The sequence below is a fragment of the Cyprinodon tularosa genome, unplaced genomic scaffold (assembly GCF_016077235.1).
Source record: "Cyprinodon tularosa strain WSP-4 unplaced genomic scaffold, ASM1607723v1 ctg125, whole genome shotgun sequence".
Lineage (NCBI taxonomy): Eukaryota > Metazoa > Chordata > Actinopteri > Cyprinodontiformes > Cyprinodontidae > Cyprinodon > Cyprinodon tularosa.
The window spans coordinates 728,158-744,828 of NW_024038059.1; the positions used below are offsets into that span (position 1 = coordinate 728,158).

Sequence of the window (16,671 nt, forward strand, 5' to 3'; positions counted from 1 at the left end):
TAATCTATTAGGGCCTTTATCCTTCTTGACGTCTCCTCCACCCCTCTTGTCCTCTTCCGGCTATGCAGAGCTAACTCCTTCCTGCTGATCATTTGGTCCAGGGCCTTCTCAAAGACTGGATCAACTCCTCTGGCCAGAAGCTCCCCCTGTTTATCCAGCCGAAGAGCAGCAGCATGTTCTGGGTCCAACTCAAAAATGCACCTGGAATGTTTATTTTGAGAACATGCTCTGTTATATAAAGAAAAAAGAAATGTTACCTTAACTTGCAATTGAGGTAAACAGATATAATTCCATTGTATTTTGCTTTTTATGAACTAAAATACAAATTTCCCCAATTCAATCTTTTCTATGAACCTGAAAAATGACTACTAATATATACAAGCAGGATGACTGTTGACCTTGACAGCCGAGCAATGAAGGTACTGTAGGGCTGATGAGCCTCAGTGACGACTCCTGCTGCAAATGTCCATTCCACATCTGAATGGACATCCACATCTGTCCATTCCACATCTGAGCTCATTCCACTCTGAAAACATGGCCCTGACCTGCGACTAACTGTGAGCATGTGGGCTGCAGCAGTCCCGGTTCACATACATGATGACAGGCGGTGCCACTCCTGCCTCTCAGTACCTCCTCATGAGAAATGCTGCCATGGGCCGAAGTCCATGCCCCTCTGCGGCGGTCAGCACTGTGGCCATCTCATACCACCCATCTATATCCAGTACCTTACGCACAGTGCGGTAGAGGCCAGCAGCTTTCAGCTTGTGGTTACCGCAGGCTGGCTGGACACAGACCAGGGGAATGGACCACAGCTTTAGCGGCATCCAGAGGAACAGAGGGCGGCAGAAGATGTCAGGAGAAATGTAGCATTTATTCCATCCCCTTGGGAATCAGTGGGCTGCCATCGTGGGGCACCTGGGGAGCAGTGTGGGATCTTGCTCAGAGAGCCAGAGTGGCAGTCCGTAGGAGCATTGCTCAAACTCAGAACCTTCAGGATCCCAAGCCCTATGCCCTAACCACTAGGCCACCACTCTCCAAACTCCTGAAATTACAGTTTATTATGATTGTATGTGTAACTGCCATCAGTCAACTCATTTAAATATTTTAATATTGTTAAAACAAGAGTTCATACAGACTAGCATCAAAATTAAATGTTCAATAATAAATAACTTTTAGTAAATTTATGCTTATGTACAGTGGTTAAAAAGCACATTAAAATGTAAGGAGGAACCTATGTTTTTGTTCCACATGTCACATTGTTGCCCATGGGAAAGATTGATTGACATTTTTTTGCATCACTAGGACTGTTTTCCAGGAAGTTTTAGCAGGAAACGTTAAGATTTTAATTGTGAAAGCTGTATAAATAATCTTTATTCCTCTGGAGTTTACGCGGTCAATGAGGTACGACTTTGTTTTACTTGTTTTGAGCTAATTTGGGTTTCTGTTTCCCTTCTTAGTTCTGACGGCATTTTCTGGGGCTTTGTAAGACATGTCCACAATGAATATCTGTTAAAACCAAAAGGACGACGTTGAGCCTTGATTATCTCGAGAGGAGTAACAGTATGAACATGAAACAAATAAAAAAAAAGTAGAATTATCAACATCTTAAATTTAAGTAGTAAAATGTATAGTTTTGATTTGAATTTGTGATCTTGTTTTTTCACTTTTTAATCCGTTTGATTTGAAACAATACTATGTGTGCACATATCCTTTGGTATGCTCATATGAGGTGTAGCCTTGTGGGTAGGAGTTGTCAGGAGCAGAGCATCCGCTTTCTAGAGAGGCCACAAGGTTGCTGGTTTAAATCTTGGACTGTCATGCTCGGACCCTGACCAAGGCCCTCAGCTCCGGATTGCCCACGTTGCGCTGCAAGCTGCTGACAGCTTTCAAAGGTATGGGTTAAATCCAGAGATAAAAACTTGTAATGCACAATAACAGATAAGTATTATTAATACTACCTAAAAGTTTCCATCATTAGTTTTTATCCACTACAGTATTTACACACAAACGCTGGCATTTGAGAAGGATGTGAACGTGTGAATCATTCACCAACCCTTTCCACTAGTTTTACTGAACTATAAACAGAAGACTAACAAATGGCAAAAGCGACAAAAAGAAATATATTGTGCATGTATCATATTTATTCCACTTTCCATTTTTATTGGTACATGATAAAATCCTGTTTTATTCAGAATGACAAGTAGAGGTGGTTTGAAAACAGGTACAGTTCATTACTGCATATTGACATGTTACAGAATATTAAGCTTCCATAATTGATGAAAAGTAAACAAACCGGTAAAATTAGCAAAACATTATTGTTTTGTTTAAAATCATTAAAGATTTCAGTTTGGCTCTGAATAAGAACCTAACAATTCAGATTTACTTTGATAAAAAAAGGTAGGAACAGCAAAACCTGGACTATTTAGCTGCATAACATCCATCAAATCATCCAGACAGGCACTTTCAAGACATAATTCTTCTAAATCAATAAACTAAGTGGCTCATTTGGTGGCCTCATACAGCTGGAGGTCCAGTTTGACCGACACTTCTCCAGTGGGTACTTCATGCAGGAGCAGGCGACGTGTTGCTGCTCCTTTAATCTCCATGTCTTTCTTTATAGTTGCCACGGGAACTTCAGTACGACCCAGAAAGTCTGAAGAGAAAAAAATCTCTCATTTCAGTGTGATGCTTTAGACTTTTTCATTCTCTTTTTCCAAATACATCTCTGGAAAATTAATATTTGAGGCTAATTTATCAGCAGGAAGCATGCTTGATCCATTTCTTCAGTAGAAAAAAACAATGACTGAAAGAGAGTTATACACAATAATGATCCTTCCAGTGCTATCAGACTGAGATACAACATATTTGCTTTTTGCATTAACTTGGAATCACAGCTTACCTGAGCTTACTGTACTGAAATTAATGTTATACATCTATAAGAGGTTTATTAACCTCTTATAGATGTATAGTTTATTACAGTGTTAATTTTTTTCAAAAACCAAATTCATAACTTTTAATCTATTTTTTGGTCTACATTTCTAGTAAACAGTTAACATAACAGTCCTAAATTAAAACTCACTGATATTAGTGAGCTATTATACATTTATGACCACAAAGATAGCAGTTCATTAACTTTTATCATAACTTAATGAGTTATCACCGGGTTTAACTGGCATTCTTTTATGGTAAAATCCAATCCAGGGCTCACATATTAGAAACAAAGCATCACCCAAAGCTAAAAATGTCTTTCTATAAGAAAGAAAATTAAAATGTGGCTTTTCTCCCTTTCAATTTCTAAATCCATTAATATTCTCTATCTTATGGAGATGCAACATAAATTATGCAACATACCAGTGACTTCCCTAAAAATATATACAAACACATTATATTATAAAGTTAATTAATCATACAAATATTTCAATAGATGTCTTTTTTAAAGAGATGAAATCATTCAATTCATATTTTTACATTCCTTTTTCCTAGTTACGTTATTGGACATTTAATGATTAATTTGTGTATTGTAGAAATTAATGGTATAGCTAATATTTGAATCGTTTATTAGATAAAGAATAAATAGACACTTTTTATATCAAACACTTTAATGGGATGGTTAAATATATGTATTTAAAGATTTATGTTGTCCCTATATAGACCTCAGAAATCAAATAAAGTATGGTTTTTAATCTACTTTTTGATAATATTCACATTTTGCACAGCTGCTGATATTTGAGGTAAATCGAAATAATTAACAATAGTTTTCATGTCTAACTGACCGTCTGGTGAGAACTGGTCCTTCTCAAACACAGTGATACTCAGGACGTCCTGGTAAATGTCTTTGATGAAAAACTGACAGTTGAAGTTCCACTTTGGGTTCAGAGTGTCCAGGACCGGCCGTGACGTGTAGCACTGAGCCCCCATGGTCAGCTCGCAGTATGGATTGCTCTTACCTAAAGAAAGAGGAGGATTTCAGTTTCCCTTAACGTTGAGTATTCACTGAGGAGAAGTAATTGTGCCTTTGGGAGTCACCATTGGGCTTGCAGGCTCTTAGCTCCTGAGCTTCGATGACTGTAACCAGCAGGCGACCAATTCCACTGGTCTTTAGGGAGCGAGCTGAAATAAACAGAAAATGATTGTTCAAACATGTTTTATATAATCTGATTCGGATTTACATTTTGGAAATATTAAGTCTAACACATGTTTTTTTTTTTTTAAGAATTGCAATTTTTGTGCAAAGAAAAATGTAAATGTCATAATTTTATTTGTATTAACTAACAGGCCTACTAGGAATGTTCTGTTGTTTCAACTTCAAATGGGGAGAGAAAATATTTCTCCCAGGGCCTTGCCTTAAGCTGTTGCAGGTGACTGACCTTCACCCACAATAAAACTGCAAAAGGAACTGTCATGCTTCATCATGTGTAAACTTCTGCCCCCTTCTGACAACTTCTGAGCCCTCCTGTTACTCCTATGAAGTCTGACAATAAAGGCAGGAGACAGAGGTCCCAGCAAAGTTGACCACAGACATTTCAGGGAGTGAAAATTCTCTGTCTATCTTCTCTCCTCTTCTGCAGAAAAGTAACTTTATTATCATTTAAACCTAACACTTTTAATACGTCAACCTTTACTGGTTCTGAAAGGTGATTTATAATATTCCTTCCCTTCAAAATCCTGTCCAGTATCGGGGCAAAACAGATGTTTGGTGATATTTACTCATAAGGAAATATACAACATCTCACAAAGATTTTCATATTAATTTTACATCCACAGTCATTCAAATATTGCTATATATTGATTTTACACAGCGGATTTTTTAAACAAAATTCCATTTTTTTGTAGTCTTAACTGCATCTTTGCTCCAACTTGTCACCTATTTACTGTATCCAACTTCCCTGTTCCAGCTATATAAGAGCATTCACGTAGCATGATGCTGCTATCACCATGTTTCACCATGAATATGATCAAGTGTGATGTTTTTTTTTTTTTAAACCTTTAACCAAACATTGTCTTTTCTTTTTAGGCTATAATGTTACATTTGGCCAGAACCTACTCTACCCCCCTACAGTAGATATGAGAAACTGCAAAAAAAAACAAAAACAACCTATTCTTCAAAACCAACCTATTCTTGAGACTACAATCTGCGCACCAACTATAGCTTCCAAGTTGTATTATTCACCAAAACAGTGACATTTATTAAGCCTGAGGAAGGGTGTGTGGCCTGGAAGGTAACTGTTTTGGTGAATTTACCAGCTTGGGAGCAATAATTGTTATGGTTCTCCCCTTGTGTACCTCTGTTGAGTTTCTTTTCAAAGTTTTCAGTTCCATTTTGATTTATGTTTTCCTGAGTTTTCTTGTTCATTGGTTTCTTTTCCATTTTGTGTTCTTTTTATGCAGCTCTGTATTTCTTGAATTGCTCTCTGTTGCCCCATTTCCTTTCCCTTCGGCTCCCTTCTAGTTAGTTCTATTCACACCTGATCCATATCAGCTCATTAGCCCATCCTTTGTTCTGTTCTCCATATATATATATATATATATATATATACACACGCACCACCTTTGCACTTCCTAATTGCTGGTTTCTTGTTGTTTTGTAGCTCTTTTCTTACCTGGCTCCCCATGTGTCTTCTCCCCATCAGGGGACCCACATGGTGCTTTATCTGTATTTTGTTCTTGGATTTTTGTTTCTCTTACCCTTTTTTCCTTATCTCAGCAAGACTCATCTCTGCCTCCTCCCGTCTGCATTTGGGTCCTCAACCAACCTCCACCAAACCTTGATAATAATTAGTGTTCGGATCCATTTTTTTCCTTTTTAGCTTGCATGCCTTTGTGTTCAAGCACCTAGTCTCAACTGTTTCAGGACGTGCATGATTTTGCACCTTTTTCCAATAAAGGCCACTAAAAGTAATGTGTTTTATGTTTGTGTGTTTTGAATATTTTGAGTCATGTTTTTACATTGGATTTTCCTAGGTTTTCAGTGTGCTGTTGTCATTTTTTTAAGCAATAGGCAGGATGCTGTTTGCTGATGAAACACTTCTAAACGTATCAAGAGTCAACATACGAGCTGCATATCAATTCATCCCTTATTCATACAGCTACTTCAGTATTTATGTGAAAATGAATGCTTTCTCAAGACTCTCGAAATCCCGATCAAATGATACATGCAGATTAATTATAAATACACTAATCATACCTTGATATGCCTTCTCTCTCTTTTTCTTCTCAGTCTCTATGAAATGCTCAGAGGCTGCCTTGATTTTTTGGACCCATGCTGTCCTACCAAAACAAAGGAGACATATGATTGCTCTGTGTACGATTGTATCTGTAGATCACAGTGCCATTGGGTACATCATCTGTGCATGAGTACCTCTCACTTAAACTCTCTGTTTTCAGGGTGTAGACACGGTCGATGTGTGAGACATGAAAGAGTGGCTCTTCACTGGACGGATCTGCTGGCATTTTCACCAAAACCTCGTTGAGGAACAGTGGCTAGAGGGACACACAATGAAACCAAAACAAAGATTTAAAATAAACCCTAAATAGTTACACTCAGAAGTTTTTCTTTACCGTCTTGTAGATCTTCAGCTGTATATTGGTTTTGGGGCTGAACAGTTTTTCTGAACCCGAGGAGGAGAAAGGCTTGCCACTGTGTGTGAGGAGGAGGAAATCATTGAAGAGGAAAGCCCAGAGTTCTCTGCTGCTTTTGGTTTTGAACAGCCGGCCACTGTGGAGCAGCTTGCGGGGCCCAAGGCAGTTAGTCAAAGAGCTGAAGACCAGGTGCTGCGAAAAAGTTAGAAAGAAACTTCAAACTTGGTTGATAAAGACATGCATTTTTAATGCTCGACGTGTCTGAATGTATTTACCTCGATAGGCCCCTCGCACTGAATGTGGTTCTGTATCCATTCCAGACGTTCTGCGTTTTCCTTCTCTCTGACTGCCTCGTTGACCTGAGAGCACAGCTCCTCGGCCCGCTCCAGAGCTTCCTGCAGGGGCCGATGGTCGTCATGATCATCTGGGGTGTGCTCGAGGATCTGAGGAACAGGAGGAGAAGGTTACCACAGAAAGCAAAGGAGAAAGGGGAGATATGATGAGAAATAAGATATTTGAAATACATTCTTTATGAGCAGAGGGTAGCGAGTGAGCCTCTGCATCGGCTTTAGGAGAAAGCTGGACAGTGGCATTCCTTTGCAGCGGTAGTTTGTGGCAACCTTCTGCTCAAAATAAAGCAAAATATTAGAGAAAGAAGCTCTTTTTAGATAATATTTTTCATTAGTTGTTCATAATTTTTATTTATACCTTGAGAAAATCTTTAAATTCAGGCTGATTGTGGGTTTTTGTCTGCAGGAGGGCTGCAGCATTGAGCTGACAGGAGCAGAAGCGAATATATGGCTGCATGTGAGCGAGCTCTGAGGATAGCAGGTCTCCTATCAGCTGAACCGGCATGTTCTCTCCTCCTGTTCGTTTGCGCTCACGAAGAGCACTGACACAAACAAAGGAAGAGGATATCATACAGCAAGAGATTTTTTGTCCTGAAATGCAACGCCTTGCGAAATGTATCATATCCTTGAAGTTTTACATTTTCAGCATCGCTGTGTAAAAAAACCTTCAAAAATTTACCATTTTGCTATAAAAATCTGAAAAGATTCTAGATAGTATTCAGGTTTTGACTTGGACTAGGCCACTCCAAAACATGAAAAAAACAATCATTGCAGTCAGATTGCAATGACGGCTGCTTATTACAGCTTTTTGTATGTGCTTTGTGCAATTCTTTCTCTCCTTGCAGCTTCTCTGTTTAAAAAAAATAAATAAATAAATAAATCGCATGCTTGGCAAAGACGCTGCCATTGCAGTCACAGATTCATGTAGGTAAAAAATAAAAAAATTTTGTTCCATGCATTTACAATGTTGCACATATGGTTTGTGTTTTTTTCTACTGGGGTTGGCATGTTTTCCCCACCGATTAATGTGTTCCTCTCACTGACTAAAAACATGACCAAACATTGATCGGTTCTTTTAAATGTGCCTCCATCCTTTGCCCTAATACAGATGAAGATAAGCACTGGCCTTCCTGTGATCCTGCAAGGAACCCTAACCCACGGAATGGAATGCCAAAACTTATCCTGAAGACAGATTCTGCCTCCTGAGCTGCTCATCTCTAAAGCTCCTTCAGAGCAACTTCAATCTCAATAAAATACATTTCAATTTAATTGTTACTTGAATAAAACTAAAATATTTTTAGACACCATATATGCATACTTTGTAAATGCACTGTACTTATGAAAGATTAATTAAAAACACAAATATTTGTAGATGAAAACACTCCTGTCATTGACGTTTGTATTATGAAGTTCAAATTACGGAAGAAGTTAAATAATTATGTGTATTTCTGATGCTTTAATAGTCAATTTTCTACTTTATGTTTTCTTATTTCAATGGTTTTCAAATTGTTAGGGCGTCAACCTTGAAGAATCGCAATTAATTTTAAATATCTCACATTAAAACAGTTTTAAAACTTGTAGTTGAAAGAACTTTAGAACTGACAAGCCTTATATTCTGCAAATACTTTTTATCATCACATGTAAATCTATATCCCTTAAAGTCAATTTTTGCCAAACCAGTTGGAGCCTTGGGACTATGTCAGAACAGAGCCTGCTGAATAATATCCATCAACTCAATATCAATAGGCATGGTTTATAAAACAAACCAACAAAAAAATCCTTTCCCAAACTGTTGAAGATGTTGCGTGGTCTGACACCAGGGTTGTGGAGTAAACTGCAACGCTGATAGTGGGACAGAACACTCTCATCCAGAAGATGCGAATCCTGCAAAGTCAGTGACCTAATGCAATTGTTTCCTTTTTACTGATCTGACTCGATCACTCCATTAAAATGGCCATGCATAAACAGAAAACTAAACTGAAACCAAACATGGAAAAGTTCAAAGGCTATGAATACTTTTGCAAGACTCTGAGTTTGTCACATATGGTACCTACCTAAGCAATCTGGTGTTGCACATGATCAACTCCCTCCAGTTAACAAAGATCGCTGCCATCTCAGCTTCTGTCAGGCGACCTGACTCAGACATCGGTTTGTAAAACACCTGAGCACCAGTAAACAGTCGAAAAAGAAAATTAAGCAAACATAGCTCCATAAATTTGGTTCATTTAATAAAATTATTTAGGTTGTACCTCTAGAACCAGCTCCAAATCCTCCACATAGGTCTCTTCGGTGTGAATGAGCTCATGTATATAACCCTGTCTTTTCCTCTCCTGAGGACTCATTGTATCCAGCGTGTACAGGTCTGCACACCCTGTTCCACACATACCCGCACAAAAACATGCATATGTAGAGACAGACAGGGTCACACGGAAGCACAAGAGAGCAGTATGGTGCACGACACCCAACAAATCATATAAAGACAATTCAAAAGTTCACATGTCAAAAACTTCTTTTATTTGTCAGTCTTTTAATGTTATATTTACAATTAATGCACTGATTGAGGCACATTGTAGTTGCAGTGCATGAACAGAACACAACAAGCGATGCTAACGACGCTGCTACCAATAGACTGCATTAAATCAAAGTGGAGCACACCGGAGCGCCCTCTCCACATGATTGCATAGGTGTAAATGAAAATGTGGCAGGAAAAAATAAAGCTGTGGAAGACTCAGCAGGTAGTTCAGGTCTTTGAGGTTTAATCTTGACATATTCATGTTAATGTCAGCAGCACTGCTGTTCTCCTACTATCTATAATACTGTTTTACACGTAAACAAAACATTTGTTTGTTTTTGTTTTTTTACTTTTTTTTTTTTGCTGGTGATCTCACAGTTCAGAACTATTTTTTTCATATAACAAATCAGTAATGGACATAAGAGTGCCTAAGAACCGAGTAATTAAAAGTAGTTTTAATCAAAGCAATGTGTTAGCGAGCATCGATCGGGGCGATTTAAGCAACAGTGAATCTTTTCATTGGTCCATTTCAGTAATGTTTAGTGTTATTAGTGCAAGATTGAGAGACCCTATTAAAATACTATTATACCATTTATTCATAAGCCTATTATAAAAAACTAAATTACCTAAATGTTATATTCAATACATTATAACTACTATCTTCCAGTCCCTTTAAGAGTTAGGCCCAAAATCCCCCACACGTTTGATTCTTTTAATGGTAATTTACATCTTACAGTTTATGACTAGAATGACATAAAACAAGTGACTGCACTGACTTATATATTATCATTCATCTACCCTCTGTATGATTTATATACCTTAAATAGATAAACTAATTAAAACACAACCATCTTCCATGCTTCTTTTACTCTATATAAGCAAATCGCCCTTTAAGGAATCACTGAGCTTATATATAAAAAAAACTATATTACAATTATTATATTGAATATTTTTAAAGGAGCAAATAATATCTAACTTTGATTGAAGAAGAAGGATCCTACACAAAATGTAAATAAGTTAAAAGTGGATTTTCTTTTACATTAATTGATTAAATAATGACATCATCCTTCTGCAGAGGAAGATTAATTTAATTTAAGATATTTTATAACTATGAGAATGTTTAACTAGTTTGATAATGACTGTGGAAGATGATGTAAGAATTGCTTAATTGCAGTAATGGCAAATAAAGATCACAAAAATAATTGAATATGTTTCTGTTTTAACAAAAAACAGAAAAATACACTCTTAAATTTGTATTAAAAATCTTCAATATAAATCAATAGTTGTTTTGGCACTTGCTTATATCATTTCCAGATAATAACAAATTGCTTAACTAATAAAAAAACTCCCAATTTATGACAGTTTAGTATGGAGGATTTTAGGCCTAACATTTCTTATTAAAACTATAGTGTCCATATTTCTGTGTTAAAGGTAGAAAGCCTCCCCCCTGCTTGTGTCTAGCTGCCTCCACCTCAGTCCCCTGGTTAATAAGTGGAGGGAAACAAGAAAAAGTCAGGAGTAGGGCAAGAAATCAATCCCAAAAAGAAAGAGAAAAACTAGAGTGAAAAAGGTAAGAACCAAAAAAATAAAAACAGGGAAGAATCAGACACCACAGTCCCAAATAATTCAAGAGGAAAGCGAGGAGCTGGACTGTTCTTTTTCTCGCTTGGTGCCGGGCTTCCTGTTGCCACAGGGCTACTCGCTCAGACAGGGGTGGAGGAGGGTGGATAAGACAGAGGAAGAGGGGAGGAAGAAGAGAGGAAAACCAGCACTACAGTCCTACAGAAGGAGAAAAAAAATGGATGGAGTGGAGGAGGCGGGAGATGAGTGAGATGGAAAAAAAGGGGAAGAGAGACAGCAGACGGTTAATATTGTTTTAATATTAATGTAGGACTCTGACATGCACATGCATTAATAATGCATTTCTGGAAATGTAAATGTTACTAATAATCATGAGCTGCAGCGTGTGTGTGTGTAAGTGCTGGGGGTGTGTGTATGCGTCAGAACGTGTTTGTTACAGTGAAAATTTCATTGTTTTTAGCAAGCGTGGCTTTGACAAGCTCAGCCTAATTAAATGTCCACCATGTTCGCTCTTGTTAACAAGAAATCTGCTGCGCTGGGTGAAAAACATCCTATGAATACTAATTTTGAACACACTCCTCTTATTTAACCGATGTTTGAAATCAGCTACAGCACCTTACAAAATTCTTCACATCCCTTGGACATTTTTCAGATTCTGTCACAGAAACGAGCATGCTTTTTAATTCATAGTACATAAATATGATAATGATTCAAAGTTTTAGATGGACCTAGAAGCCACACTTCATTTGCCTTCAATTTCATAATCATGCAGTACGGTGGGGAAAATAGTTATTTGATACTCTGCAATTTTGCAATTTTTCCTGGCTTTCCAAACCCTTTCATCCTCCACTCAAAATTTGTATTTATTGCACTTGTTTGAATATTCATTCAGACTCCAACCTCTCCACAACAGGCAAAAACTTTTGCTGCAATTATTAGAAAACGGAGAAAACTCAAGAGCACTGCCGATCTGCGTTGCCTGAGATATGCAAGATCTCAATCCATTAGGTGTTAATAATCACAAGGAAAGATGAGGGATCAGCACTGAACTACAGGGTAATACCAGGTCCATGAAAGCTACACTAAAGTCTCAAACACCATTAGTAGCACACCACGCTAACCCTGCTGCATGGCCAAGGTCCTCCTTCTTAGGCCAGTGTATGTCCAGACACGTCTCAAGTTGCTACAACATCTTGGATGATCCAGAGGCAGCATGGGAAAAAGGTTATGTGGTCAGATGACTCTCACAAAGACTTTCCTGCTACATTTATCTCCTTCCCTGTTTGGTGGAAGAAGGATGAGCATGCTTGCCTGCTGCATCCAAGAAACTTTTTTTTATTCCACAAAAAATGTTTGTAAAGCAAAACCCCACATAGGCTTGATATTTCAATTACATAAAAACATTTCGTATGATTATTTCTCATTTCCCTTACAGTATTGGGAAAGTAGCCCCACCTTCCTTGCAAGCCAAATGATTTTGCGCAACTTCTTCAAAGTTTATTAAACTGCTTGGTTAAATTACTGTGCATTAGGCTGGATGAGCTTCAAGGAGAGACAAAAAAAATACAGAGCCTCAATGTTCCCCTCTGCCCTGGGTAAGCAGTGGCTGCATCACTTTTACATGGAAACCGTACTCTCAGCTCAAGCTGCAGGTACGGCTTAGAAACGTTAAACAAAACGTATCAAATGCCTGTTTTCCCCAGTGTACTCTGTGTTAGCCAATGATATAAAATCAAGATAAAATGCATCAAGGTTTGTGGTTTTATGTCTCAAAACAGAAAAGTTGAAGTTTTAAATTTTAAGTTTAAGAAGTTTTCAGTATGTTTCATAAGGTGCTGTATGAGTGATTCAGTGCTGAGAGTCCAAAGGAAATCGAATCACCTCATCAATTAAACTTCCAGAAATGTGAGGGAAGTGATTAAATGCGACAGGTTAATTGGAGATTTGACAGTGATTCTTCCACTTGATTGTTATACTCCTTTAAGAGTCTTAAATTAAGGGAATTACATTCCACTTTTTTGCTCAGAGATTGCTGAATTTGAAGATTTCAGGAGAACAGACTCTTGGCAAAAAAGTTTACAATGAATATGTTGTATTATTCCTTTCAATGATCTTTAAAGTGGGATAACTTAAAAGGCATGATCCTCCCTGTCCAATTTATAACTGCAAAGGTTAGAAAATCTCTCTAATTTCTGCAGTGGAAAATGTTTGGGATCAGACCTTTTAAGTTCAGGAGAAAACCACCTCCCTCTGTGACTGAAAAAAACTGGCTTACCAGACACATCTCCAGGCTCTGATATGGATGAGGAATTTAATGTACCTGGATCGAATTGGTAAGAAAGCAAAACTTTGTATATGTTTTGTGAATTTGCAGCTTTATTTTCTCCTTAGCATATGTTCTTCAGCTGCTGGTGTGAATTACTGCTTTTCTATTAAATGCTGCAACCAAAAAACACTTTTTCCAATAGAATGGTTAAAAAAAAAAAAAGCTTTACTCACATTGTTGGCTGGGGTCTGACTCTGTTGTCATTTTAACATAATTGGTGGGCAGCAAGCCTGTGACCCCATTGACTTCGCCTTTCCACCAGTCGGGGTTGGTCTTGTCCAGGATGTTGATGAGCTGCCCCTTGGAGAAGCTCAGCTCGTCCTGATTAGCAGCAGCGTAGTCGTACATTGCGATAACTTGGCACACTGATGCAAGCAGGGGGGAGAAACAGAGTTAATGTACGTCAGTTTTCAGGGAGGAGATGAGGTTTAGCTTTCAGTGTTATTTTGTCTGTTAGTAGTTAGTAAGTTCATTCAGACTGCAGAGATGAGAAGCTGCAAATCAGTTTTGGTGTGTTCTTCTAAACTTGGCATGCAAAAATGTTCACATTTTGAACTTTTTCACATTTTTTGCAGCAAAGTGTAAGGAAAATGAAAAACAAATAAATAAATAAAAAGTGTGACAAGGTTTTGTATTCAGTCCCCTTAGTCTACACTTAGTTGGCTGCTTTTCTGAGTAACGTTCCTCTTGCCCAGGTGTTCAATATTCATTCCTTTTGGGAACGATTGAAAGGAGCTATAAGATGTTTCACAACTTTCACCCTGAATTGTCTTGGATGTTTCCTCTGTCTTTGAGATTTTTGTTTACTAAAGTTGAACTTGCAATAGTGTGCTGCAGGTATTTCACATTAAAATCCTCTAAAATGCATTGCTGGATGTGACTGCAAAACTAAGGTTTAATTATTAGACATGTTAGAATACATGCTGCTGTTCACAATGTTAAAAAATAGAATATAAAATCCCTTTATAAAAAAAAGCAATACTAAAACCCTGAATAATGACTGAACATTATCTGTGGGTTCAGACTGTGTCACCTGGCAGGGGGGAGAGGGAGGTCTTGGTACTGGATGGTCCCAGGAGCTTAACATGGGAGGAATGAAACCATCCTTTCTGTCTCTTTTTGCCTCGAGCCTGGAGGGGTAAATGAAAATTAACCAGGAGTCCATTATTCACCAGCTTCGAATGTTTTAGATTCTAAATGTAAAAAAAAAGTCAATTATTTATTTATTTATATTTTCCTACACATTGCCCGAAAAAAAAAATCAGGCCACATTTTTAGAATATTTTTCTAACAGCTTTATAAACAGTTATTGTCATCTGCGCAGACAATTTATATTAAAAATGAGAGTTTTTTTTTTATATGTACTGTACATATCGCAAATCACAACATGGCATGTCTTGCTTAAGTTGGCTTCTATTTCAGTAGGGTTCAAAGGCCTGTTTTACTGCTTTTCTATTTCAAGATATTTAAGAGGCTAGTGTGTCTCAAATCAGCCTTTGCTCAGTTTATGATCTCTTAAAACTTCACTCTAATTGTGAAAACAAAACAAGTAAAAATATGTAATGTCATCGCGGTCACTGCGTGAAATAAACCAGATTTTAAATGACCTAAATATAATACATAAACGTGCCAACTGCAAAGGACTCAGAATGTCATCTGTAAAAAAAATAAAAAAAAGCTATGAATTATTGAAAACTGGGCCATTTATCCTTCAGAAATTAAAAAAGGAATTATTTCTTTAAACGTAAATACATTTTTCTCCCTTTACTTATTTTTGCCATACAGAGCTTGAAAATGATAAAAACAAGAATTTTTACAGAGTTACTAAGGTTTAATATTAAAAATAAATACTGAGAAAAATGCTTGCCAGAAATATAGTCCTAATAGTAAATAACTTTACTGAAATTACCCAGCAGTAAACAAAGGTATAGCATCCGTACACAAACAGCCATGTTAAGGCCTGTTTTTTCATAAACCTATGAGCAGCTTTAATTTTACCTGCTTCTCAGTGAAAACAAAGCCAGTTACAATGCTAGCTGTGCTCGTGTTTAAATGAATTTTCTTTTGTAAAGCAAATTTTAAAAAAGTCTCAGAATTACTGAATATAACCATAATTTATATGGCTTCATATCTAAAAATAAAATAGATTTCTTGCCCCATTGGTCTGTTTTGTCTGACCTGCAGTTCCCCGAGCCACCACCCAGTGGAGTTTTTGGCTCTGACCACTATCAGTTGTCCTGGAGACAGAGTCAGCTGATAAGGGATGGGGGCCTCCATGGCAGTGACAGCCTGGACAATCTCTGTTATCAATCAGAAATACCCAACAATGAATTCAGATTGACATTCATCCACCTGACTTTGAATTTAAAGGACAGGGGTGCAGGGCTGCTTTCCTCACCAGGTTTCTTGCTTGAAATTCCTGGTCTTGATGCCTAAAATTAGTCAGCAAAGGTAAAGTAACACTATTATTAATTAATATTATATGAATATATAGTTAATGACACAAATGTCTACACTGTACACCGTGTTTTAGTCATCAATACATTGCTTACAGAGAAAATGTATTTAAAACTCTGATTGTTTAAATATTTTCTCACATTAAGATACACATTTTATGATGTATATTAGGATTTTGTGAAAATCACCACAAATAATATAATTTTGAGATCCAAGATAAGTGATCACTTTTTTTTTTTTTTTGAGTGGCTTTTATTTTGAAAGTCACCGGACAGGAAATAGCTGAAGAGAGGAGGAGAATTGACATGCAGCACAGGTTCCCTATTAAGGGTTGAAATATTACTTATTTTTTAGCATAAAAGAACTAATTAAAAGTGTGCTGTGGAGTTATTTCTAGACCCTTTTACTCTAATACCACTTAAAGGAATAGTACACCCAAAACATGATTAGCCTTCATTTTCTGCTCACCCCCATGCTGAACAACACTATGGAGTACTTTTTTGATATCTCAAATGCATCTGGAGATCTGGGAGGCTTCTTGCTGTCTGCTGACATTCAAATAATGGAGGTCCATAGCGCCCGAGACAGAAAGGTCCATAAAAGTCCACAAAAAACGTGTCAATATTCCTCCATACTGCTCGTCCAATGTATTCTAAGTGTCCTGAGTGGGTAGCATCCAGAATTTACTCGAAACGAAGTCATTTAGAATGTTTTTAGAGCATAAACAGTAGTGTATAGGATTTCTTGAAAGCGCGCGCCCGCACGTTGACGACGCTACGGAAGCCGGCAGACCAACCAGATGAAAGTGCGCATTCAGCGTCTGCTCTGCCGATAATGCAAGCGTAGAAGAAGAAATGTGCTGTTTA

General features: G+C 37.5%; 1 protein-coding gene across 7 annotated transcripts in view; it reads right to left on the reverse strand.

The window, feature by feature from the left end:
- Window positions 1-2,119: 2,119 nt before the first annotated feature.
- The window catches only part of itsn2a (intersectin 2a), a 59,095-nt gene continuing 44,543 nt past the window's right edge, over window positions 2,120-16,671 (reverse strand). For 4 of the 7 annotated variants that reach the window (XM_038276544.1, XM_038276543.1, XM_038276540.1 and 1 more), the window contains 16 exons: window positions 15,747-15,780; window positions 15,527-15,648; window positions 14,382-14,478; window positions 13,522-13,713; window positions 13,298-13,342; window positions 9,179-9,300; window positions 8,984-9,090; window positions 7,288-7,471; window positions 7,104-7,202; window positions 6,855-7,022; window positions 6,559-6,771; window positions 6,359-6,480; window positions 6,185-6,267; window positions 4,027-4,110; window positions 3,774-3,947; window positions 2,120-2,653 (listed from right to left, as the gene is read on the reverse strand). In XM_038276544.1, the coding sequence (XP_038132472.1) occupies window positions 2,502-2,653; window positions 3,774-3,947; window positions 4,027-4,110; window positions 6,185-6,267; window positions 6,359-6,480; window positions 6,559-6,771; window positions 6,855-7,022; window positions 7,104-7,202; window positions 7,288-7,471; window positions 8,984-9,090; window positions 9,179-9,300; window positions 13,298-13,342; window positions 13,522-13,713; window positions 14,382-14,478; window positions 15,527-15,648; window positions 15,747-15,780 (1,998 nt within the window). In that variant the 3' untranslated portion in view covers window positions 2,120-2,501. Of the gene's footprint in view, window positions 2,654-3,773; window positions 3,948-4,026; window positions 4,111-6,184; window positions 6,268-6,358; window positions 6,481-6,558; window positions 6,772-6,854; window positions 7,023-7,103; window positions 7,203-7,287; window positions 7,472-8,983; window positions 9,091-9,178; window positions 9,301-13,297; window positions 13,343-13,521; window positions 13,714-14,381; window positions 14,479-15,526; window positions 15,649-15,746; window positions 15,781-16,671 lie in introns of those variants that run through there. The other 3 variants (XM_038276545.1, XM_038276542.1, XR_005279937.1) reach the window with 2 other exon arrangements.